This window comes from Triturus cristatus, chromosome 2_1 (assembly GCF_964204655.1).
Source record: "Triturus cristatus chromosome 2_1, aTriCri1.1, whole genome shotgun sequence".
Lineage (NCBI taxonomy): Eukaryota > Metazoa > Chordata > Amphibia > Caudata > Salamandridae > Triturus > Triturus cristatus.
Window position 1 is genome coordinate 1,126,234,090 of NC_140581.1, and position 27,094 is coordinate 1,126,261,183.

At 46.8% G+C, this 27,094-nt stretch overlaps 1 protein-coding gene across 1 annotated transcript in view; it reads left to right on the forward strand.

Moving 5' to 3' along the window:
* The window catches only part of SLC10A6 (solute carrier family 10 member 6), a 321,326-nt gene that overhangs the window by 158,148 nt on the left and 136,084 nt on the right, over window positions 1-27,094 (forward strand). The window contains exons 3-4 of the mRNA XM_085640859.1: window positions 2,685-2,773; window positions 3,976-4,151. Coding sequence (XP_085496985.1) covers window positions 2,685-2,773; window positions 3,976-4,151 — 265 coding nt within the window. The remainder of the gene's footprint in view (window positions 1-2,684; window positions 2,774-3,975; window positions 4,152-27,094) is intronic.

Genomic DNA, 27,094 nt, shown 5'->3' on the forward strand with positions numbered 1-27,094 from the left:
ATTTTGTAGACTGCCCCAAGAGTATAAGAATAGCCAGGGCTTTTTCTCACATGGGTATCAGAGTTACTTCAAAATTTTGATGAGGAGGCATTGTCCTATGTAGATGATATTTATCTGACGGACGATGAAGTATTGGATCATTTGACCAGGGTGAACCGCATAATTTTGGAGTTCACCTCCGAAAGCTACAAATGTAACTTTAAAAAATCAAAAATTGCCCATCTCAATGTCCTATTTTTGGCATATGAGCTTTCAAGTGAAGGGAAAAGCCTTGCAGCAAACTTTTTAGAAAAGTGTGCACTGCTCCAACCTCCAAATTTGCAATCCATTTTAGGATTCCTAAATTTTGGCAAAACATACATTTTGAATTACGCAGAAAGAGTGAAACCTTTCTAAGACTTAATTAGACCAGATTTCTCAGTTCAAAATTGGGCACAGGAACATACAGAGATACTTTGTTCCATATAGGCTGACATAATAGCTTCCAAGCACTTACACACATGTGTAAACACTAGGAATTTGGTGATCCGTGTAATAGCGGGACAATCCGGATACACTTACCTTACCTCCAATGAAGGCAAAATGGTACCCACTGTATAAAAATCACATCTGTACGCAAACGCTGAAATGTGTTTTGTATCAACTGAAAAAATATTGACTGCAGTACAGACTGCTGTGGTGAGAGAAAGAACACTGGCTCAGGGGAAACAAATTATTGGTGTGACTCCAGTACCAACCTTAGAGGCAGTTAGTGGAGAGGTGTGGCTCACTGGTTAGAGGTGGCAGACCCGTAAGCAGAGAATCGGCCAGGGACCAGGGTTCAATTCCCGACGCGGCAGGGTCGTGGACCAGGGTCAAAACGGACTCGATAATTCTCGCCTCGGTACCTACTCTAACCAGGAACACACTCGGCAACTCTGGGCATTAAGCTTGCCTCATCTCTACAACGGCCCCCCACAGACGCCGGGGATGCCTGGTTTCACCTTGGAGATACCCAGAAAGGGAGTCACAGTGCGCTTTACAAGTACACCCACATTTACAAAAGCAAGCATTCCTAAGTATTACATCCACAATGGATACAATAAGCTAATTCTCTCACAGCGCCCATGGTTGTTGACAGTGCCCCAGATTTACAACATAGCGTAAATCTGGGGTAGCACCAAAACTAACACCTTCCCAAAGCAGGCACAACAGGGAGAAATGTACACATTTCTCCCTGCTTGTTCCTCTTTCTATGTGTGCTGCATTCTTTTGTGCAAGAAGGTGTCCCTTCCTGCACAAAAACAATCATGCCAATAATACAGACACCCTTGCACCATGTGATGCCTGCGTTGACGCTCGGCTGCAGTTTGTGCACCAGCACTGGCAGAAAGGAGTCGGAATGCGCCGTATCTTGTAGATAGGATGCATTAATGCCCTTTTCTTTTGACATAGGGCAGTGCTGCTAGAAGGCTTGCGACGCTGCCCGATGCCACAATATTGTAAATATGCCCTTAGTATTGGATCAGACCAATAGCCAGTCATGCCTAAGGCTCTGGATGAGAGAAGCAAAAATTCTCAATTTGTAAATTAAAATTACATCTAAGCTTTTGTGTTCTTCTCTTGTGAAGAGGCTTGTTATGCATGAAGTCCTTACAGAAGGTTTTGTTCGCGGTTAGCAGGTAAAATATGTAGTCTGATGTTAAGGACTATTCAGGGATTAGCAGTAGGGCCAAATTTACAAATACCGCACCACTACAAATCCACCAAAAGTGATGCAAACCAGTACAAAGTGTTTATTTAGGATTTATTTCCAGCACAAAATTAGTTTTGCACTGGAAAATAGCCCTAAAGTAACGCAAAGTATCTCTCTGCACTTCTTTTACCCTACTTTGTTTCAAGGGGCGCCCCATGGGTGATACATGGGCATTCCCACACAACTATAAATGTTTTTGGGCACATTTCTACCAATAATTGCACATGAGGCTTTTTGCCAAAAATGCATGCCTCCTTCAGGTCGCCGCAAAGTAGTAGAAAAGCTGTATTTTCTCCAAACATTTCCAACTTTTTCAGCACATATCTTCATAGAAAACTACATTACAATGCAGTAACAATCCATTAAACAGCTACCACTTGTTTCACTGGGGGGCTGTGTGCTTGCCTTTGACTCAGTACAGCACCCTGTCAGCTTTTTAACGAGGTTTGAGCTATATAAATACCATATACATACATGCCTACTAATACAATATTTGCATGTGTGCTGCAGTCTACAGCACACTTACGAAGCAGGAAATGTTATAAAGTGAGTATAATAATAATATTTTTACTGGAAGGGGACCCTTCCCGTACAAAACGTATGCCAGGCGCCAGGTACTGACTTTTGCACTATTGTTCAAATGTGTGTGGTGGAGCAAGGCAGCTACAAAGTGTGCCAGGACTGGCTCTGTCCTACTTGCTCCCTTCCACGCAATGCAGCACAGCAACCAAAGTTGCTGCACTACATTGCAGGAAAACATATTAAGCTTGCTGCTTAGTTTTTCCACATAGGCTGTAGCAAAAATCCACCAACGGATGCAATGAACCATTAATGCAGATATGCTTTCTTCTCGCTTGTCTGTGAGATGCATGCCTCCAATGAGTAATGTGGTAAACACTGCACTGGATATTTCTAGGTATTCAAAGCCATTCTTCGCTTTCCCTTTTAGGAATTGCATTATTAAGCCTGGTTGCACCGGTGGCTGGTGGAATGTTTGTGAATTACAAGTGGCCAAACAAGGCTAAATTGATTTCCAAAGTAAGTGCAGAGTCTACTTTTTTCCATTTCTCTTATGAAGTTGCAGTGGCATAGGAATTATTATGTGGTAGCCTTTGACACAGTGTGAATTTACCTTTCCTTTAGACCTACCTGGAGCCCAGGACTGACACAGACCCATGAATGCACAAAAGATAGTGGCACACGAGTCAGCTTAAGTTTTTAGGTAGCAGTAGTAGTTTTTATAGTAGTTGTATCACTTGTATCAGTATTAGTAGTAGTGGCAGTAGCAATAGAACTGTAGGTAGTAACAGCAGCAGCAATAGTAGTAGCAAGAAAAGCAGGAGTAGAGAAATTAGTAAAAGCAGTAGTACTAACAGTAGTAGTAGCTGCAGTCAAAGTAGCAGTAGAAGTGGTAGCACTGGCCAAAGCAGTAATAGTAGCAGCAGTAACAGTGCTAGTGGTATTAGAAACACTAGTCGTAGTAACAACAGCAACAGTAGTATTGGCAGTAGTGGTGGTAGTAATAGCCATAGCAGTATCAATAGGAGTAGTAGTTGGAGTAGTACCAGTAGCAATAATCACAGTTAATTATAAAGTGCAAACTATGCCATACTACTGCCGCTTTAAGGAGATAATAAATTGCATTATTAGAGTCTTCGCCATAGTTTGAAATTACTTTGCCTTGTATAGGTACCTGGAGACCCAGGAAGAGTAGAAGATGGTAACAGAAGGGACATCTGAAAGAAACCCTGGTATTAGTGGTGACACTCGTAGTAGTAGTAGCTTAACTTGTAATTGAATTGATGTCAGTAAAGTATTGACATTAGCAGACACAATAGTACCAGCAATGCTTGTACTAGAAGCAGCAATAGTAGTCGTGGTAGCAACACTAATAGTAGTAGTAGTAGTAGAAGTAACAGTTTTATTTGCAATTAACAAATAACAAAATATGGCCTATATGCATAGCCTCAAGCCAAATACAAGAATATACAATAAACAATAACAACAAAAAGCCTTTTTTAGAGTCTGATGGATGGGATTTGCTGTCACAAATGTTGCCGATGTCCCATCTTCTATATTACAAGCTAATTATAGCCTATGGTATATGGCGGAGGGCAGAGTATCCCATCTCCAGAACTCTAAATAATTACCTAATTTGCTTAAACAGAAGCATATATTAAATAACAACAAGATCTGTTTTCCTGAAAATACCCTGGGTGTGCTGTTTTTGTTTCCAATAGGTTGGGTCAGTCATCGGTGGCCTCCTAATGCTTGTGATTGGAACTGCCAGTGCTGTGTTATACAAGGGATCCTGGAACATGGATCTCTCAATCGTGATTATCGGGATGATCTATCCACTCATTGGGTACATGAGTGGGTTCGCAATGGCGATTGTCGTGCGCCAGCCTTGGAGAAGGTAAGCCAGACTGGTACTTGAAAAAGTATTTTGAGAATTGAGTTGGCCAGGTAGAAGGTTTATAGATATAGAGGTATACATTACAGTACAACATGGGAATGATATAGGAAAGCCTTACATCATCAAAACAACTTTTTGTAGCACAAACTTGGCCAAAGGGCATTACAGGGGTTTACAAGAAAACCAAATTATGTGACCATTTTTTAGGCGCAGGGAGATAAAGGGATTTGGCCAGAATCATAATATATGAAGCCAAGTTTAAAACTGGTTACCCAGTTCCATGGTAAGTAGCTCTAGTCGATAGGCCAGATCTTTTGCTAATGGTTTTTATTTTGATTCAAAGAAGTTTCTAAAATGTAATTTGTGAACCTTACAATAGAGCCCAGGTTCGTCTATGAAAAATGTATATTTTACTATTTTGATTTGATTGAGTCAGATACAGTTAGCTGGCTATTTGCTGTGCAAGGAAGATGCTTAGGGCCAGTTTTACTAACACTTGACGCAATTTAGCAAGTCAACTTGCTGTACTGCCTCAAATGGAGAGAGCAAGAATGCACCATAATCTACCTTGGGGTTTGTACTTCTCTTAATTGACGGGAGCTACCCTTACAAATTGAGACAAAGTAGCTGGCAAGCTGGGACTTACCAGGTTCCCCTTCACTGTTTTCTCCCATTCTGGACATTACCAAGTTTACCATGCCCAAAGACAGTGACTCCCTTGAAGTATGGCACCAGCAATCATTCAAACGAATAGGAGAAATGTGGACATGGAAGTACTTATATTCTTGAATCGAGATTATGCTTGGCCTGAAACTGAGCACTGTCGATATACACAGGTATGACAGTGGATATTGAACTCCACATTCAAGGTACTGGTAAGTCACCTGCTGATGAAATTTGAGCATGCCTCCCTACAAAAGACAATGGCAAAAAGCTTATCATGGGTATTTATAAACTCCTGAGTTCTAACATGCCTTAGAAAACTCCAGGGCAAAATGGATGGAAATTAGAGATCAGATTGCTTTTCTCAGAAGACAGAGAGTGGAAGATATATGTTAGGAACCACAGTACAGCTAAGTTAGTAATCACCAGAAAATCCCTACCTAATATAGCTACATACTGGTACTACACATGAGTAAACCTTTGGGAATGGGACAAATATGAGTTGACAAATGCTGGAGGGGATGTGGGACCAGTAATACCCTCACACACCTAATATGGCTAAGACCAAAATTTCGGTATTGATGGGATTCTTTAAATAACGTTGATTAATTATTACACACCACTATCCTGAGGCTCTAGACATAGGTTTTGTTGTAGTTTCAAAGTAAGTTTATTAGAATAATACAAAAACAAAAGTAAGCAAAACAGCACAATAAATATGATTTTGCGGTTAAAAGAATACCTAACTAGGTGGGTTATAAATGTTAGAAAAGAAGGAAAGTCTCGAAAAACAAATACATATTAACAGTACTATATGAACAAGAAGGACATTAAAAAAATCATAATATCAAAATAAGGAAGTTCAGGCAGGTTGTAAAACTTCTTGTTGTACTGGAGTAGGCATAAAAGAACGTTTGTCATTATCATCAATAAACTTAGTCACAGTAGACCATAATAATAATTGTTTCATAGCAAGCAAATAGGGTATACATATGCTGTATCTAATCTATGGTTATGACACAATGCGTACCACCAAGCCTGAAAAGGTAATTTAGTTGAATCTTTCCACTTTTTTGTAATTTGTTGAAATGCAACTGTGTGGCGGGGACACGACCGCCGCCGCGACAAACTGGAACTGGTGGGATTCACCGCCCTCTCTTCCCCTACAGCAGCCGCTGGACCGTTCAGCAGGGGACGCGTGGTATCCCTACCCATCCCAGGACTGGACATCGGAGTCGGGACCGGGTCCCTTTAAAACGAACTACTTCACGGACGAAACCACGCCCCCTGATGACGTCCTAACAGAGGGCGGGATAAAAACAGAGGAAACCCGGAAGACGACGGACGGCGATTCCCTGGAGGCGGACGGAGTGTTGCAGTGGAGAAAGGCGAGGAGTTGGGAAGAGGAGCGTCGTGGAGAGGAGACCGAAGACCAGAGAGCCGAGCGGAGTGGAGACGACCGCGACAAGCCAGGAGGCCAACGATCCTACGAGGCGCCCCGCCACGTTCCCACGGGAGGAGCGTGGCTTGAGCAGGTACGGGGGAAAGTAGCGGGCTGGGTGGGAAGGAAGACGCAACCACCGCCTTGAAAGTACTTACCACCGTACTAGACAGCTCTACACTTCCCCTCCCCTCACTGAGCACGTACCCACATAATTGCGATACCTCGAGCACGAGAGCACTTGGTTTCCCTCACTCCCGGCCCCCGATTGTTATTATAACGGCTCGGTGTCCTAATACCTGGTCTCTTCTTGTCTTGCATTGTGTCATTGGACCGAACACCCCGGAGACCGCCCGGAAGACGGAAGCAAGTCCCGAAGCCTCGAAGGAAAGACTCCACAAGAGACACTCAATCTGGAGCCCCCTCGTAGAGGCCTCTCCCCGGCGTCAAATACGAGACGACGAATAACACGTCAAAGGGCCCTGTTACCTAAAATAAAAGCCTCGTTGCAACGCACTGGTTTGGTTGTAGAGTCTGTTCCTAGCACCCCGCCACAACTGGTGTCAGAAGTGGGATCACCATCGCAGTCCGTCTGTAGTACCGAGATGGACGCTCTCATCCAACACCTCATCAAGGGGCAAGAAAAGCTGGAATGGGCTGTGCAGAGGCAGATGACATCGGCCCAGGCAGATAGAGAACAATTTCAAAACACCATAACGGCCCAGATTGAAAGTCTCCAGAAGGTGGGCCCTGTGGCTACGGTTGCACAACCTGTGGAGGTCCGAACCCCGACCCTTCCAAATCCATCTGGGATGGCATTACAAAAGTTTGTCTCCGGAGAGGATCCTGACGTCTTCCTCATGAACTTTGAAAGGGCGGCCAGGGCTTTGGGGTGGCCTGAGGACAAATGGCCCTTCTTCCTGGCCCCCCTCTTGTCAGGAGAGGCGCAGTTCGCATACCAGGTCGCCAACCCCATAGGGAACTCCCCATATGCGACCATTAAGGAGGTCATCCTAGATCACCTGGGTATAGATGGGGAAGCATATCGCCTTCGATTCAGGAAAGAACGGGGTACCCCTGGGGAAAATCCAAAGACATTGTTCTTCCGGTTAAAAATGGCGGCCGACAAATGGTTACGTCCAGCCTCCAGCACGAAGGAGGAGATAATGAATCGAATATACATGGAGCAGTTCATGGACTCGTTGCCCTATGCAACTCAACGGTGGCTAAAGCAGCACACAGGACTTACCCTAGAACAAGCCATAGAAATGGCCGCTAACTATGTTCGGGCCCAGCCAAAGACTTTGGGGTGGGAGACCGAGAAAAATGTAAAAGGTCCATCACTGATGAAAGTGGAGAGGAAGGGGAAGTCAGCGCTGGAACCTCCCCGACCCCGGCCTCTGAGAATGGAGGGACCACCGACTCGGGGACCCCAGTGCTTTGATTGCGGCGAATGGGGTCACATAGCAAGACTCTGCCCACGAAGAAAACCTACAGAAGAACCAATGGAGGTCGGATACCTCCCCCGGACCGTTCTGTATTCTGCCGAATTTGGTTCTTCCTTCTACGTGAGTGTAAGGATGAACGGTTTGAAGGTTCAGGCCCTGTTAGACTCAGGCTGTAGACAGTCCGTGGTTCGCAAGAGGCTGGTACTGCCCTCACAATATGTCACGGGTACCCAAGTGTACATACGGTGTGTTCACGGGGATGTCAGGCCCTACCCCCTTGCCCAAGTGATCCTGACTCATGCAGACAAAGAACCATACAAAGTAAGGGTGGGGGTGGTGGATTCCCTTCCAGAAGACATGATACTGGGAGTCGATAACCCGGGATTCTTGTCTTTGTTCCAGAGGTCCCTGTCTCTTTCCCCCTCCTCCGGGCCCCATTCTGTACCTGCACTACTCTCCCCGGACCCATGGGTATTAGACCGCAGCTTTCGGTTCGCGCAGGCCAGTGATCCCACGCTGGTCAACGCGTGGGAGAGTGCGCATGCCACCCACGATCAGGATCCAAGAAGGTATCCCCGGTTTAGGATCACAAAGGACCTCCTGTATAGGGAAGGGGAGGAGGGGGGAGATGCCCAGTTGCTAGTACCGGTGTCCTTTAGGGACCAGGTACTGTTCTTTGCACATACCCACCTGACGGCCGGACACAGCAGGAAAGAGAAGACCACCGACAATATCCTTAGACATTTTTATTGGCCTGGAATTTACAAGGACGTGCAGGAATATTGTCAGCGGTGTGAGGTATGCCAGAAACAGAATGTACAGAGACCACCCGCTGCACCCCTGCAACCTATGCCCACCATAGGCCGACCGTTTGAGAGAATCGGCATGGATCTGATAGGTCCATTGCCCAAGTCTACGAGGGGTCACGTATATGTGTTAGTACTGGTGGACTACGCCACCCGGTACATAGAAGCCTTTCCCCTCCGGACTCCCACAACGGAACACATAGCGGAGAAGTTCATTGAGCTATGCTCTCGAGTCGGATTCCCGAAGGAGGTCCTCACGGATCAGGGCACCCCGTTCACATCCAAGCTAATGAGGGAAGTCTGCAAAACGTTGAATATACATCACTTGCGCACATCAGTGTACCACCCGCAAACAGATGGGCTGGTCGAGCGCTATAATCAAACGTTGAAAACGACACTAAAGAAGATGCTTGTTACAGAAGGTACGGACTGGGATAGGCTGTTGCCATTGGCGCTCTATGTCATACGAGCCCAGAAACAGAGCAGCCTCGGTTACTCCGCCTTCGAACTTCTATATGGGCGACAACCGAGGTCCTTACTAGAAATTACGAAGGATGCCTGGGAGAGGGAGGAAGAGCAAGAGCAACGGTCCTTATTAGACTATACACAGCACCTCAAGTCCAAGTTAGGCAAACTGCGAAACCTGGCGTACTCCAACTTGGAGAAACAGAAGGAAAAACAAAGAAAGACCTATGACCGAGGGACCAAGCTGCGTTCGCTACAGAAAGGGGACTGGGCCCTGCTCCTACTTCCTCCTATCGCGGGAAAAGGGAAACACGAATGGAAGGGGCCTTACGAAGTGATTGATACCATAGGCGACACGACCTACCGCCTGAAGGTGACGGCAAACAAAGTTCAATCGTATCACATAAACTTGTTAAAGAAATGGATTGGGCCCCCTCCAAAAGCATTGAACCTTCTTATTCCCACCCACAACAAGCAAAGCACCTTGAACGAGTTGATCATCAATGAAGAAATGACACAACAACAGAAGAAAGACCTAGAGGAGACGCTGTTACCCTATCAGGATATATTCTCGGACATCCCGGGAAAAACGACGTTAGTGGAACACAGCATCGAAACACAACCCGGAAAACGAGTTAAGTTAAGGCCGTTTCGTATCCCGGCGGCCCGTAGACAAGCCATAAAAGCAGAAGTAGACGAGATGCTACGGCTTGGGGTTATCCGCCCCTCAAAGAGTGATTGGGCCTCCCCCATTGTGATGGTCCCGAAACCGGATGGGTCGAGGAGATTCTGCATGGACTTTAGAGCGCTGAATGCCATATCCTCGTTCGACGCCTACCCTATTCCACGAGTGGACGAGCTAATCGAAAAACTTGGCGAAGCAAAGTATATCACCACGTTGGACCTCACAAAGGGGTACTGGCAGGTACCACTCAGAGAAGCAGACAGAAAGAAGACGGCCTTTATCACGGACGAAGGCCTCTTCGAGTTCACGGTTCTACCCTTTGGCCTCCATGGGGCGCCTGCCACGTTCCAGCGTTTGATGAATACCATACTCCGGCCGTATCACACATTTAGCTCAGCCTATCTAGATGACATCGTCATTTATAGTACCACTTGGCCAGAACATCTACAACATCTGCAGACCATCCTCAAAGCCCTACAACAGGCGGGACTGCATGTCAACGCAAAAAAATCCCGAGCAGCTTTTCACAGCGTAAACTATCTGGGTTTCGTATTGGGTGAAGGCACCATCACACCCCAGATGAACAAGGTTCGAGCTATCGAGGGGACCCCCTTCCCTCGGAACAAGAAAGAAGTACGGGCGTTCCTGGGTCTAATAGGCTACTACCGCCGATTCATACCTAACTTTGCGGACCTAGCAGCCCCCCTCACGGATCTCCTAAGAAATGATGTAAAGCCCCGAGAGCTCCTAACGCCCAGTGAGAAGGCACGACATGCATTCAACAGTCTTAAAACGGCTGTCACCACCCACCCCATCTTAGTAACACCTGACTTCTCCAAACCCTTTATTCTGGCCACAGATGCGTCTGACCTAGGCGTAGGGGCGGTGTTGTCCCAGGAGGGGGGTGATGGGTTGGAACACCCAATACTGTATATCAGTCGTAAGCTATTCCCTAGAGAAACCAGGTATCCAACAATAGAACGGGAGTGTCTAGCAATCAAGTGGGCCATAGATAAATTACAGTATTATCTAGAAGGCAAACCGTTCATTCTTTATACTGACCACGCACCCCTCCGGTGGATGTGTCAAAACAAGAGTCAAAACCCCCGCATACTTAGATGGTTCCTCTCCCTCCAACCTTATGCTTTCACTGTTCAACACAGGAAGGGGATGGAGAACGGGAATGCGGATTACCTGTCCCGAGTCTTTCCTCTCCCCGATCGGGAGAATCCAGGGGGGGAGGTGTGTGGCGGGGACACGACCGCCGCCGCGACAAACTGGAACTGGTGGGATTCACCGCCCTCTCTTCCCCTACAGCAGCCGCTGGACCGTTCAGCAGAGGACGCGTGGTATCCCTACCCATCCCAGGACTGGACATCGGAGTCGGGACCGGGTCCCTTTAAAACGAACTACTTCACGGACGAAACCACGCCCCCTGATGACGTCCTAACAGAGGGCGGGATAAAAACAGAGGAAACCCGGAAGACGACGGATGGCGATTCCCTGGAGGCGGACGGAGTGTTGCAGTGGAGAAAGGCGAGGAGTTGGGAAGAGGAGCGTCGTGGAGAGGAGACCGAAGACCAGAGAGCCGAGCGGAGTGGAGACGACCGCGACAAGCCAGGAGGCCAACGATCCTACGAGGCGCCCCGCCACGTTCCCACGGGAGGAGCGTGGCTTGAGCAGGTACGGGGGAAAGTAGCAGGCTGGGTGGGAAGGAAGACGCAACCACCGCCTTGAAAGTACTTACCACCGTACTAGACAGCTCTACACTTCCCCTCCCCTCACTGAGCACGTACCCACATAATTGCGATACCTCGAGCACGAGAGCACTTGGTTTCCCTCACTCCCGGCCCCCGATTGTTATTATAACGGCTCGGTGTCCTAATACCTGGTCTCTTCTTGTCTTGCATTGTGTCATTGGACCGAACACCCCGGAGACCGCCCGGAAGACGGAAGCAAGTCCCGAAGCCTCGAAGGAAAGACTCCACAAGAGACACTCAATCTGGAGCCCCCTCGTAGAGGCCTCTCCCCGGCGTCAAATACGAGACGACGAATAACACGTCAAAGGGCCCTGTTACCTAAAATAAAAGCCTCGTTGCAACGCACTGGTTTGGTTGTAGAGTCTGTTCCTAGCACCCCGCCACAAACTGCAATGAGTAGGTCTAAAATCCATACATTGGAAGGACAGGTTACCCAATCATCTGTTAAACTACCTTAAAAGATATTTCAATAGAGAAAGGGGCTGTACAATGAAATATTGAGTTTATCTGAGCCCATATAGATTTCCAAAAATCTTAAACAAAAGAACAAGTGAAAAGTAAGTGCTTTAAATCAGCAGGCATTAAAGAACATGTTCAGCAAGTATCAGAGAGATCAATATACAGCTTATACAGGCCAGTGGGGGATAGGAAAAGTCTATTATATGAATTGCCACTCTAGAAGTTTTCCTAATTTTGGCCCACATGGAAATAGACCATTCCAAACACAAGACCTGTTCCCAGGCTGACTCTATGGTAGTCTTGACTCTAGTGATACTGGGTGCCCGCAAATGGGAATAGATGGCAGAAGCTTTGGGGCAAATTAGAAGGAGGTTAGGTAGCTGACTAACAGGAGCTGGAATGGTGAGAGCATGTGAATTAAAGTGAGCATATGCAAGACAGATGGTAGTTTGTAACAACTGGTATTTATTTCAAAAATAGGCGGGTAAGTCAAATAAAAGGTGGGCATGTGATAACGAGATAATAGAATCGTTTTCAAATAATTGGTTCACCCAAATTAGACCTTTCTATCTCCAGGTTTTCCAGTAGAAAGTTTTACCATGGATCAATATGAATTTATTATGCCAAATAGTGGGCTTTAAAGGTTACAAAATCTATAGGTGTGGAGGGCAAAACAGATTTAGCAATTTACTCGAGCACTTAAGAATGGGAGTTGATAGAGTTTGTGGTTTCACGAGTAAACAACAGATATTCTGGAAAAGAAAAAGTAGAAAGGTAGGATTGTTCAAGGTCAACCCATAATGGACAATATAATGAGGTATACAAAATCCATTGAGAGGACTGGCCTTATGATAAGCAGAGAGGTCAGAAAACATTTCCCCTCTGTCTGATTTTGGATGTGTGAGTTTTGGTATTGTCATTCAGGATTTTCTATAATTCCATAGAAATGAAGATAATACAGAATTTGTTTTTTCATCTTGAAATGTATAGCTCTTGGTATGCTATAGATCATATAAAGCATGATGGGAGTCAACATCATCTTAATGGTATCTAAACAACCCCATCCAGAAAGATGTAGAGGGTGCCATTTAGTAGTAAATATTGATATCTTCTGTAAACACTTTTCCTTGTTTAAAGAAATTGAGGTTTTAATGGATTGGGTAAAATATAGACAAATATTTTATGTGTTGAGGACTCCGCATGAAATGGATAAGGCAAAAGTAAATTTGTTTAAAAGCAGGATTTGACACTTTGTTTAATTTATGACCAGATACTAATGCGTATGAAGTTACTTCTTGTTGAAAGGTAGGAACAGAAGACTGGGGTTGTGAAAGGAATAATAAAATATCATCTGCATGAGCTGCTAATTTAATTTGCAAACCATTGGATTTCTAAGCTTGAATATCCGGATTCAGGCATATATTAAACATAGAGGGCCCCAATGCTAAATTAAAGAGTAATGGGGAAAGAGGGCATCCTTGTCAAACACCCCTTCCTAATGGAAAGTATAAAAAAGTAAGATCATTACCAAAAATTGCTGCCTTAGGGTTTGAGTAGAGAAGGGATATTAAAGTTATAATTTTTGGACCAAAACGGAACCATTTGAGTGTTTGAAAAATAAAAGACCAATGTACCCTGTCAAACGCTTTTTATGCGTCTAAAGCAATTGCTGCGAGTGAGTCAGAATTATGAGAAGGCCCCGTGGTTCACCGACGAACTCAAGAGCTCCAAGAAGAACTGCCGAGCCCTCGAGAAAGCCTGGAGAAGAGACCCAACGCCGGACAACATGACTACCCTCAAGCTGGCCACCCGAATGCACCATCAACTGATCCACGCCACCAAGAAAACAGCATTCAAGGACCGGCTGGACAACAACGCACACAACAGCAAGGAACTCTTCAACATCGTCAGAGAGCTCTCCAACCCCAACACCGGAACCAACGACATCACCCCATCGCAAGACCTCTGCAACTCCCTCACCTCCTACTTCCACAACAAGATCGCTGACATACACAACAGCTTCAGAACACAACCAACGCTCCCCACGACCAAACCAACGCCCCCCACCACCACCCTCAACGCCTGGACACCGATCAACCTCGAAGACACCATCAGCACGATGAACTCCATCCACTCCGGATCCCCAACCGACCCCTGCCCTCACCACATCTTCAACAAGGCCGACGCTGTCATCGCACCCCACCTGCGGGACATCATCAACACCTCCCTCGACACCGCCACCTTCCCTGAGAGCTGGAAGCACGCCGAACTCAGCGCTCTACTAAAGAAACCAACGGCGGACCCCACCGAACTCAAGAACTACTGCCCCATCTCGCTCCTCCCGTTTCCAGCCAAAGTCATCGAGAAGACCATCAACAAGCAACTGGCAGCCTTCCTCGAAACGACTGGTTCCCTCGACCCTTCCCAGTCAGGCTTCCGGGCCAACCACAGCACCGAGACCGCCCTCATCGCCGCCACCGACGACATCCGAACCCTGCTGGACAACGGAGAAACAGCGGCCCTCATCCTCCTGGACCTCTCCGCGGCCTTCGACACTGTCTGCCACCGCACCCTAGTGCAGCGCCTCAGCAACGTTGGGATCGAGGAGAAGGCACTGGAATGGATCATCTCCTTCCTCACCGGAAGGACACAGAGAGTCCGCCTGCCCCCGTTCAGATCAGAAGCCACGGAAGTCATCTGCGGCGTCCCTCAGGGCTCCTCGCTCAGCCCCACCCTCTTCAATGTCTACATGAGCCCCCTTGCGGCCATCGCACGCCAACACAACCTGAACATCATCTCCTACGCCGATGACACCCAGCTGATCCTCTCCCTGACCAACGACCCCGCCACCGCCAGAGCCAACCTGCACGAAGGGATGAAAAACGTGGCCGAGTGGATGACGACCAGCTGCCTGAAACTGAACACAGACAAGACGGAAGTCCTCATCCTGGGCTCCTCACCCTCCGCCTGGGACGACTCCTGGTGGCCCCCCGCCCTGGGCAACGCACCCAAACCGACAGACCACGCACGCAACCTGGGCTTCATCCTGGACTCCTCCCTCTCCATGACCAGACAAGTCAACGCCGTCTCCTCGTCCTGTTTCAACATCCTGCGCATGCTACGCAAGATCTTCCGGTGGATCCCCACCGAGACCAGGAAACGGTCACCCAGGCCCTCGTCACCAGTCGACTGGACTACGGCAACGCCCTCTACGCCGGTACCACCGCCAAGCTCCAGAAGAGACTCCAGCGGATCCAGAACGCCTCGGCGAGACTCATCCTCGACGTCCCCAGACGAACTCACATCTCCAGACACCTGAGAGACCTGCACTGGCTCCCGATCAACAAAAGAATCACCTTCCGGCTCCTCACCCATGCACACAAAGCCCTACACAACCAAGGCCCGACCTACCTCAACAGCCGCCTCAACTTCTACGCTCCCAAACGCCACCTCCGCTCGACCAGTCACGCCCTCGCAGCCGTCCCCCGCATCCACAAAGCGACAACAGGAGGAAGATCCTTCTCCCACCTGGCCGCCAAGACTTGGAACGCCCTCCCCACCGACCTACGCCTGACCCAAGACCACCTCTCCTTCAGGAAGAAGCTCAAGACCTGGCTGTTCGAGCAGTAGCGGACCCCCCCCCCCCCCTAGCGCCTTGAGACCCTCCGGGTGAGTAGTGCGCTTTATAAATGCCTATGATTGATTGATTGATTGATGGAATATCAAAAAATAAACGTACTGTCTGAAATAAGGCGTACCTTAACAAAACCAGATTTCTCCTTATCAAGTAGTTTAGGGAGACACAACTCCAGCCTCAAAGCTAAAGCTTTAGAAAAAATCTTATAGTCAATATTTACTAAAGATACAGGTCTGTAATTTCTGCAATAGTGCAAATCCTTTCCTAATTTGGGAATGAGACAAATTAAAGCATCCAAAAAAGAACCAGAAGATTCATGTGACTGTAAGAAGAAAGATATAAGAGCATGTAGCTTTGGAAGAGGCAACTGCGAAAAGTGTATGAAGAACTCCACTGTAAACCTATCAGGGCCTGGTGCTTTATCTTTTTTGAGTACATGTAATGCAGCGTGTAATTCTATTTGCGAGACATCAGATTCTAGGAGTGTAAAATCAATTAGAGTATCAGGATGTTTGTGAATCATAGAAAGGTAATATATAATGCCATTATCAGGAGTTAAAGCTTCCAACTAAATAGGGATTTATTAAACTGAAGAAATCCCTCAAAGATTTCAGAGTCTTTATACTTTTTGAGTTTGTTATGCTTGATCTTAAAATAGTTTGCCAACATTTGCCTGATTTATTCTGACCCCCAAAAAATGTTGCATTAGATTTTAATAAGTATAATGAAGCAATAAGTTCAGACAGTCTTTCGAATTGGTAGAATAATAGGTATGTTCCAGTATCTTTATTTTTGCTAAACGTTCTATGGTATGCTTGTGAGCACTGGTTTGTTTTTTAGAAACGTAACAATGATAAAATCACGAGCAGCCACTTTGAAAGCATCCCAAATATTAGAAAGAGGCAAGGTCTCAGTTTGAATGAAATTAAAATATTCATTAAAGAAAGAAGTAAAAGAGGAAGTAAATATAGGATCTAAAAGTAATGAGTTATTAAAACACCATCATTTATTCACATTAGTTTTATTAAATAGACCGAATTGAAATGAGACGGGGCACGGTCAGATAATGGTATAGAGCCTACATATGCAGATTGTAAGGATTGAGAAATGTTATGTGATACACATAAATAATCTAATCTTGATTGAGTCTTATGCACAGGGGAAAAATAAGCACATTCTCTCAGAGTAGAATTTATGAGCTTTATTCAGTATAAATTAAATCAAAGAATTAATCTGATTACAATCCCCCGCTAGGATAAGATTGTCATTGGAACACTGAAAACCATCTCCTGGTGAAGTTAGACCAAAAGGAAGAATCATCAGCAGTTGGGGCGTAAATATTAAACAAAGAGACTGGAATCTTCCCAACCGACAGTTCAGTAAACAACCTATGACCTGAAACATCTGAATCCTAAAAAATTAGTTTAGTACAGAGAAATTAGCAACTCCATTCCTCTTACCATCCCCTGGAGAAAAGAAAACTGCAGCTACCCAACCCCTTTTTAATTTTTAAGATACTTTTTCCGTAAAATGTGATTCCTGTATTAAAGCTATGTAAGATTACAATTTAGATAAGTGCAATAAAACATGCTGTCTCTGAATAGGAGAGTTTAAGCCTCCGACATTCCATGAAATAACTTTTAACGCCATAAAAACTTTGCCAGAGAAAGGAGATAAATCAATCAATCAATATAAACTTTATTCGGATAAAAGTGCATATCCATAAAAGTACAGACACATATTCCAAAAACAAAGAAACAATTAAAACATCAACTAGGATTAAGATTAAAATTGGACCTCCAGTAATACAATGCACAAGCTGATAATGGAACAAATCATTAAAAACATATAGCCTACAGGTTTAAAAAAAAAAACAACAAAAAACGATGAAGTAAAGTGCTAAGATTCAGCAGGGGAACATAGAATTGCGAGTGCAAACCACCGCATTCAGGAAAGAGCCAACCCGAAAGTTTAGTTCATCGTCTTTTAGAGCAATGGCCTTCCCATAAGGTACCTTGTAATCAATCTCGGGTGAAGCTTTAAAATAAGGAATCAAAAACCTTTTAGTAAATATTAAATAATAAGATATGTTGGTTATTGCATGGACATGGCAAGAGATCGAGGATAGGAATAAAACCCGCGGGGAAAGAGAGCATAAATTTCATGGTGTCAGTCCTCAGCCGGAAGAGTAAACCCCTTTCCCAACGGCCGATTGATTTTAACAGGTAGCTGGAAATCGCGCATGAGACATTCTCAATGTGCATATATCTAGTGACAGATGTTTTTTTATGCTCTATGACAAGTCTAGCATTCTTGTACGATGCTGTGGGCTTGAAGGTAACACTGGAGAGCAAATTGGGGGTACAACTGGTTTTATTGGTCTATGTACACGTTTACGGATGGGGGTTGGTCTGTAGTACGATAACGGTGTTTCCGTAGCAGTCTCTGGAGAGCCCCTCTTTTCTGCTGCTCTCGGTCTGCCCCTTGTTCGGTCCAGTTTGGGGTGGCTCGGTCCGCGGGAGGCGGCGTAGTGCAGGGTGATAAGGGAACACAAAAAAAAAGAAAGGATTCCAGGTATGAGTGTTCTACTTTCAGACTGATACGGTGAGGGAGGGGAGTGAGGGACCACTCGGTGCACAGCACAGCAAAACAGTGAGATCGGGTGCTTGGGGTGGGGATTACCGGGATACCAAAAGCACACAAGTACCAAGACAGTCCCCTAAGCGTCTGTAGATGGCCTCCCCTTCTTTCCCACCCAGCCTGTAAAACGCTCGCGTACCTGCGAGAGCCACACTCCTCCTGGAACGTGGCTGGGCGGCTCACGGTATCGTTGGCCTCCTGGCTCTCGTTGCGCGTAGTCAGCTCCTCCTCAGGGTTTCATCACCTTCCTTTCCTCCCTTGCTCCTCCGTCTTTCACCGCTCCCTCGTTTCTCTCCTCTTCTCCGTCTGTCTCCGCTCCGTCGTCTCGCTCTCCTCCTCTGGTGTATGCACACACCTGTGGTAGCGTTCTTCTGGGTTTTTCTGGCCAAACCTATTCATCATAATCGCTGGGGGCGTGGCTTTGCGACGGTCCTTCCCATTTAAAGCAACGGGGCTCTGTTTCCTCACCCGAGGCGGGGAACTGTAAACCAGAGTGGGTCCACTCCGTTTGCTGGTGAAAGAGAAGAGGGGAGAGGGTGTTGGTCACCTCTGGGGTCATGACGGGGTTACCCTCAGTCTGCTTCCCCTTGTTATACACCACCCCCATAGGATTCTCCCGATTGGGGAGAGGATAGCGAGAGAGGTAATCCACACTACCATTCTCGGTGCCTTTCCGATGTTTAACTGTGAATGAGAAGGGCTGAAGGGAGAGAAACCATCGCAGTACCCTCGGGTTTAGGGAGATGTTTCAGCTCATCCACTGTAGGGGAGCGTGATCCATGTAAAGGGTGAAGGGACGGCCCTCTAGATAATATCTCAGTTTGTCCACAGCCCATTTTATTGCCAGGCATTCTTTCTCAACGGTAGGGTATTTCAGTTCACGGGGAAAAAGTTCCCTGCTAATATACAGGATGGGATGGTCAGTACCCTCAGGGGACATTTGAGAGAGGACAGCCCCTATACCATAGTCGGAGGCGTCCGTGTGGAGAATGAAGGGGCGGGTGAAATCAGGGGAGGACAACACGGGACTGGTGGTGATAATTCGCTTTAAGGAATTGAAAGCCTTCCACATTATCGGTGTGGGCGTTAGGAGGGTCTGGGCTCTAACCTCCTGTTTGAGAGTGTCCGTGAGGGGGCAGCTATCTCGGAGAACTGGGGAATGAAGCGGCGATAATATCCTACTAGCCCTAGAAAAACCCTCATTTCTTTCTTCGTACTGGGAAAAGGGGTTTCAGCTATGGCTCTGACTTTCTCTATTTGAGGTTCTATCATGCCATGTCCTAAAACGTACCCAAGATATTTCACCTTTTGATACCCCACCCTTGACTTCTTGGAGTTGATATGCAAGCCCGCTTGTTTTAGTGCCAACAAAATGGTCTGGAGATGACGTATGTGGGTTTCCCAATTGGGACTGAAGATCACGATGTCGTCTAGGTACGCCGACGAAAACGACTGGTAGTCTCGGAGTACGGTATTCATGAGGTGCTGGAAGGTTGCGGGTGCCCCGTGCAAGCCGAATGGTAATACAGTGAACTCAAATAGTCCGTCCGGGGTAGCGCAAGCGGTTTTCTTCTGGTCTTCTTCACGCAAGGGTACCTGCCAGTACCCTTTGGTCAGGTCCAAGGTGGTGATGAATTTGGCTTCTCCCAATTTCTCTATTAGTTCATCTATACGTGGAATGGTATAGGTGTCGAAAGAGGAGATCTCATTCAGGGCTCTAAAGTCCATGCAGAACCTTGTACTTCCATCCGGTTTTGGCACCATGACGATGGGCGACGACCATTCACTCCTAGAGGGCCTTATAACTCCCAGCTGCAACATGTTCTCTACCTCCTTTTGTATGGCTGCTCGTTGGCCGCTGGTACTCGGTGGGGGCGTTGTTTAATGGTCCTTCCCGGTGGGGTTTCTATCCGATGTTCGGTCAACTGGGTTTTGCCCGGTTGGTCCGAAAAGAGGTGGGCGAAGGGAGTCAAGGCCTTCAGGAGGTCTTCCTTTTCAGGTTCTCTTAGCTCTTCATTTACCACTAAGTCTGCCAGGGTGGAGAGGGAGGGGGCAAGCGTCGGTAGTGTCAGGTGTGCCGATATTGGTGAGGGCCCTAACCTTTTTTTTAACAAGTTGATGTGATACGTTTGAAGTTTTCGTGAATTCACTTGGAGCTGGTAGCTGGTCTTCCCTATGGTCCCCACCACTTTATATGGTCCCTTCCATTCAGCTTGGAACCTCTTCGTGGATGACGGTAGCAGGACCAGTGCCCAATCGCCGATTTCCATTCGCCTCCACTTTCTCCCCTTGTCATAATATGTTTTCTGTTTACTTTGGTTTTTCTCCAGATTGGAATAGGCGAGGTCTCTCAACTTTCCGATCTTGGATTTTAAGGCCTTCGTGTTCTCTAACATCTCCCGTTCCTGTTCCCACTCCTTACCATTCACTGTCAGCATTTTCTTTAAGGTGGATATCAGAGTCCCGTTATACCTCTCAACCAGACCGTCGGTTTGGGGGTGGTAGACCGACGTTCGGATCTGCCGCAGTTGCAGAAGCCCATAAACCTCTTTCATCAATCGGGACATAAATGGAGTCCCTTGATCCGTTGGGACCTCTTTGGGGAACCCTACCCTGGAGAACAATTCCAGGAATCTTTCCGCAATAAGGTGGGTGGTAGGGGCCCTCAATGGGAAGGCTTCTGGCAACCTTGTGGCATAGTCGACTATTACGAGGGCGTACTGGTTTCCCCGCCGGGTCTTAGCAAGAGGTCCTATTAGATCAATCCCCACTCTCTCAAAAGGGGTCCCTATGATCGGAAGAGGTTGAAGAGGTACAGCTGGGGGGCGGTGGGTGTTCTTCTTCTGGCACACTTCACAAGCCTGACAGTGAGTTTTTATATCCTTATACACTCCTGGCCAGAAGAAATGGCGCAACACATTCTGCGTGGTTTTTTCGCTTCCTATGTGAGTGGGAAAAAAACATGATCTGTTCCCTAAAGGCCATCGGGACTATCAGTTGATGGGGGTCCTCCCTATTCCCCTGCCTATATAATAGCCCATCCTTGATCAGGAACCGGGGAAACACTGGGTTGGGGCTGTCCTGTTCCCTGTGTGCCTGTTCCCATGCGTTAACCAAGGAGGCATCATTTGCTTGGGCGAATTTAAAGCTTCTGTCTAGTATCCAGGGCTCGGGGGCTATCAGGGCAGGGAGTGGTGTGTATGGTGTCGATCCCAGGCTTACTGGTGTGGATTGCTGTTGTAGAGTGCAAAGGAACAGGTCTAAGAACTTGGCGTTATCTGTTCCTATTATAAGTTCCTCTGGCAGGGAATCAAACACTCCCACCCTGATGGAACACTGTGTTCCCTCGGGCAGGCCCAGGGGTATAATGGCAACTGGATAGGGTTTGACGTCTCCATGCACACATCGGACGTGAACCGTGGTCTCGGGGAGGATCTGGTTGGGCATTACGTATCTCCCCTGTATAACGTACTGCCGGCAACCTGAGTCCAGGAGGGCCTTTACATATTTCCCATTCACCCGTACACTTACATGGAATGCGCCCCCCATCTCGGCGGTATAAAGGATGGATTTGGGGACGTAACCGACTTCCATGGGTTCTTCAGAAGGTTTCCGTTGGGGGCACAGCTGTGCGATGTGCCCCCAGACTCCACACTCAAAACACTGGGGTCCTCGAAAAGATGGCACTACTGGTCTTGGGGAGGGTGCCTTGGAGGGTTCCAGCCGGGTTTTTCTATCATATCTGGTCCCTATGGGGCAGGTTGGTTTCTCTAATTCCCATGCAGGTTGTTTGGGTTGGGCTCAAGCATAAGTGGCAGCCATGTCCATGGCTTGTTCGGTGGTCAGACGTGAGTGTTGGCGTAACCATTTTTGCGTGTTTTTAGGTAAGGCCTACAGAAACTTGTACAACTTGTTTTATTGGTCTATGTACACGTTTACGGATGGGGGTTGGTCTGTAATACGGTAACGGTGTCTCCGTAGCAGTCTCTGGAGAGCCCCTCTTTCCTGCCGCTCTCGGTCTGCCCCTTGTTCGGTCCAGTTCGGGGTGGCTCGGTCCACGGGAGGCGGCGTAGTGCAGAGTGATAAGGGAACACAAAAAAAGAAAGGATTCCAGGTATGAGTTTTCTACTTTCAGACTCATACGGTGAGGGAGGGGAGTGAGAGACCACTCGGTGCACAGCACAGCACAGCAAAACAGTGAGATCGGGTGCTTGGGGCGGGGATTACCGGGATACCAAAAGCACACAAGTACCAAGACAGTCCCCTAAGCGTCTGTAGACGGCCTCCCCTTCTTTCCCACCCAGCCCGTAAAACGCTTGTGTACCTGTGAGAGCCACGCTCCTCCGGGAACGTGGGTGGGCGGCTCACGGTACCGTTGGCCTCCTGGCTCTCGTTGCGCGTAGTCAGCTCCTCCTCGGGGTTTCGTCACCTTCCTTTCCTCCCTCGCTCCTCCGTCTTTCACCGCTCCCCCGTTTTTCTCCTCTTCTCCGTCTGTCTCCGCTCCGTCGTCTCGCTCTCCTCCTCCGGTGTATGCACACACCTGTGGTAGCGTTCTTCCGGGGTTTTCTGGCCAAACCTCCTCGTCGTCATCGCTGGGGGCATGGCTTTGCGATAGTCCTTCCCATTTAAAGCAACGGGGCTCTTTTTCCTCACCCGAGGCGGGGAACTGTAAACCCGAGTGGGTCCACTCCGCTTGCTGGTGAAAGAGAAGAGGGGAGAGAGTGTTGGTCACCTCTGGGGTCATGACGGGGTTACCTTCAGTCTGCTTCCCCTTGTTACAGATGCGTAGAGGGCCCTTTGAAGGCATTTATTGCTAGTGGTACCAAGGTCTGAGGGATTTAAAAATACAAATTCATGATTCACACTAACTAAACTTTTGTGAACCGAGTCTGTTCTCTTCACCCTGGATGCTGCCACTATTAGCATGACCCCAAACTTCAGTACCATAAGTTGCAATTGGTATGCATTGGAGTCTAAAAATTTTAACAGTGGCGGATACCACCTCTGTGTTCCTCGGCTTTGGCAGCCCAAGTATCATGTTAATGGAATTTGTGAACTTCCTCCTACAATAGGCCACGTGATCAGTCCACAATCCATTCGATGCAAATACCAAACCAAGATATGGGAAAGTGCGAGTGCTCTGTAAACTATTGGAATTTAAAACTATTGATGAATTAAAATACTTCTTAGACCCACACGCCATTAAAAAATATTTTTTTTAATTGGTGCATAGATCCAGGGCTGTCATGAACTCTACGAAACCACGCACCAAAATACGGAGAGCTTTTGGGGTGCGCCCCATTAACACTGCATCGTCGGCATATAACAGGGCAGGAAGTTTATTACCATTAATGTGTGGGACATCCTGAGTTAATGTTACCAGGGACTTGTTTAAATCATTGATATACAAGATAAATAGGACACAGCCCTCCCTGACCCGCCTACCAACCTCAATGTCTTCGGAAACATCACCATCCCTGCTAATGCGTACTCAGGCGTATAGATCTTTATGCGGGTAAGCTAAAAAAGATATGAGGGACTCTTCCAGCCCATAATTTAAAAGAGTGGTCCACAGCCGAGACCTGTTGACAAAGTCAAAGGCCGACGTGAGGTCCATGAATGCCAGATATACAGGTGATTTCTTAGCTATATTATCTTTGCCAATGATTAAGTTGAGGTTAAGACATTGTTCCACAGTGCCGATGTTACTCCTAAACCCCAACTGACACGGATGTAAAATCTGACATTCCTCGGCCCATGACCTAATCTTGTTGTACAAGACCCTCCCCAAAATTTTCAGCGTATTATCAATCAGGGAGATCGGCCTGTCACAACTCAGCGGTCCCCCTTCTTAAAAATCGGCATGATAATACTGGAGGACCAAGTATGGGGTATGGAAGAATTAATTAAATTATTAAAAACATTTAGCAATAGAGGCGCACACAAATCTGGGTAGCTTTTGATAAGGTCAATAGGCAAACCGTTAGGCCCGGGAGCTTTGCATCCCAGGCTCTGATCAATAGCCTCCACTACCTCCGATAAGTCAATCAGGACCCTAGTAGTTAGTGTATACTCTTTGATAGCTGATGATGGAGCCGGGGCAGTATAAATCTTGCTAAAATGAGCTTCCCAAGACTCACTCGAGATATTGCAACTGATTGATGACATAGGGTTTCCCAGTGACCTCATGCCTTTGATGGCCAACCAGAAATCCTTGCCATTTTTTAGTGTGCTGGCCCGAGCAAGGTTTTCCCAATGCTCTTTTGTAACTTCTCCTTTCTAATTGCTATAGCTCTTTTGTAACTTAACCTAAGTGATTTGATAAGGGAGCTATCTCTGGGTTTATTAGCAAGCGCCCTTCGAAGGGCTCTATTAGCTAAGGAGCAATCAGCATTAAACCAACCTGGGTCTGATTGAACTTTCTTATTGGGCCTAGACAACAAGGATTTTATACCTACACAAAGCTCTGAAAAAGCACCAACTACCTCCGAGTAGCGTTCTTTAAACGTCAAACAAGTGTTAATCAGATCAGGGTGAGATCTTACCATCCTGCCAAATACCACTTTATTATCTATACCACGCCAAACCAATCTAAGGTTGTCAGTAGTGGGAGTCAAATCCCTAGCACCCTGCTCATTGTCATAAATTGGTCTAGACGCGGAACTCAGGGTTAGATTAATCGGATTGTGATCCCCCTTTAGTGTGGGAATCACCTCCGCTTTTAACACACAATTTTCTAGGCAGGCAGTAATAAAAATATAATCAATAGTAGAAGTCGAGCCCCATCCTCTATAGGTAGGTTATGTATGGCCATCACTCACTGGCACTGATGCAAGCTCCATAACATCTAAAAAGTTATTAGAACTTAAAAGATCTAATAGTTGGTCCCCCCTATGACATATTGGTGCCGTATCAGTAGGATAGATGGCTGAATATATACCCTTTGGGATTTTTACATTAAAATCGCCTCCTAAGCAAATACCCTCTGGTTTAACACAACGATTGGCTGTCTGCAAATTAGAGATAAAGGTAAACAACTCGATAAAGTTCATATTGGGAACATTCTTAAAATCATTATTATAAAAATTAATTAAATAAAACGAAATCCCCCATGTATAAATTATGGCCTGAAATGTATCATTCTTAGTATGGAGGGCCCTGGCACGTCCCCCTGCCCTAATATTAATCCAGGTTGAAAGACCTTCAACTGGCCATCCAGAATCTGGGCTAGGAGCTACAATGTTAAAATATTCAAACCCCTCTAGGTATAACTTCCGGGTTGCCCAGGTCTCTTGAAACATCACGATATCTTGGTTGTGAACCAACTCCAACCAGTCTGGCAAGTTTAATTTAGATGCCAGACCTGCGACATTTCAACTCAGTATTTTAAGGGTAGAATCTTCATTAAATACGGTTGGGATGTCGGGTTCACGGGGCGGGGGTCCATTTCGGCAGGGTACTAGCTCTACTACCTCTGGTATTACTGGGTTTATGGGGGGAATAGACAGTCAATCCTGGCTATCCAAACCTGGTAAGGGCATAAACCTATTAAGTAGAGGGAGACGGCGGGCAGTGAAGGGCATATCAAAGGGTAATGCCACTGGGGAAGGTTTGTAGAAATACCCCAATGGCAGGGCCCAAATGCTGGTGGTTAAATTAGCCTGGTCCTCCTTTAACGATAGTATTGATTTGGCCACAGATGGTCTGCAAAATTAATAACTATGCAGTCCCCCTTAATACGTTTTGGGGACAAACCCACCCATCCAACTCTCCTTGCCATAATAATATTATCTATTAGTGATGCCCTAAACCTTTTATGTTTGGAAAGCCAGTCTAAGCTCTTATGACGTAATTGCTCCCATGATTCTGTTTGATTAGGCCTTAAAGGGAGCACTCCTGCTAAAACCACAACATAAGGGCACGCCTCCGGAGGTAAGTTTAACACCTCCCTGCTACCTATGAGGTCTGGAAAGCAGGTAGTATGGGTGACACCCACTCGCAGTGTGCTGGCAGCAGCATGAGTATTAATCCGAACCACAGAGGGGATGTTGGTAACAGGCGTAGTTTGTGTCACATTTCCATCAAGAGTGCGGTTTATACCGCCATTCTCAATGATCCTTTTTTCCCCACCATTGCCCCCAGATGCAAAACACAACCGAATTTTATTACACATATCACAGGGAAGAGACACTGGATTTAAATTAGGCGCATCGATCAAAGTGTTTAGATGGGTTGGTACGTTGTTCGATGGTATAGTTGGCATTCCCAGAGCAGTAGGCACACTGGAACTAACTTGCGCGGGGGGAGCAGTATTAGAAAACACAGACTGGGGCATAGAGAGCACAGACTGAGGCATGGCCAAGCGATCCCTCAACGTAACAAGAAAACTGTCAAGTGCGCCTTTAACACATTCAGTGATGGTGTCCACAATATGGCTTATGACCGCTTCACTCCTGATACTACTATCAAAGGAGAACCAATCAGTCTCAGTCTGAGTTCCGATAGAACAGCAGGGGGATCGATGACTGGAGTGTACACCTGGGCCAAGACCGTGGTAGAATTAGTAGGTGGACGTATCCAAGAACTCAGCGATGTACATGATGAACAAGGTCAGGTCGGCTGTTTCCTCTTGGCACTTACTGCCTTAGCTGGCTTCCTTTTGCGTTTCGCCCCAGTAATTGCATCAGCGCTCATCGGAATATCTGATATATTAGTGTCTAATAAGGGGGCATGGGATACAGTACCGCCTCTGGGGGCCACACAATTAGTGATAGAACTGCCCGGTACACTAGTGTTCAAATTGGTGCCCTCCATTGTTTGGAGTAGGAGGGGAGGAGGTACCCCCAAACCGAGAGAAAGGCGCCTCTCAGTCAGTTCGATTTCATTACTAACAATGCTGACCGCTCTTTCTAACATACTGTCGATACTTGTTGTGGTGG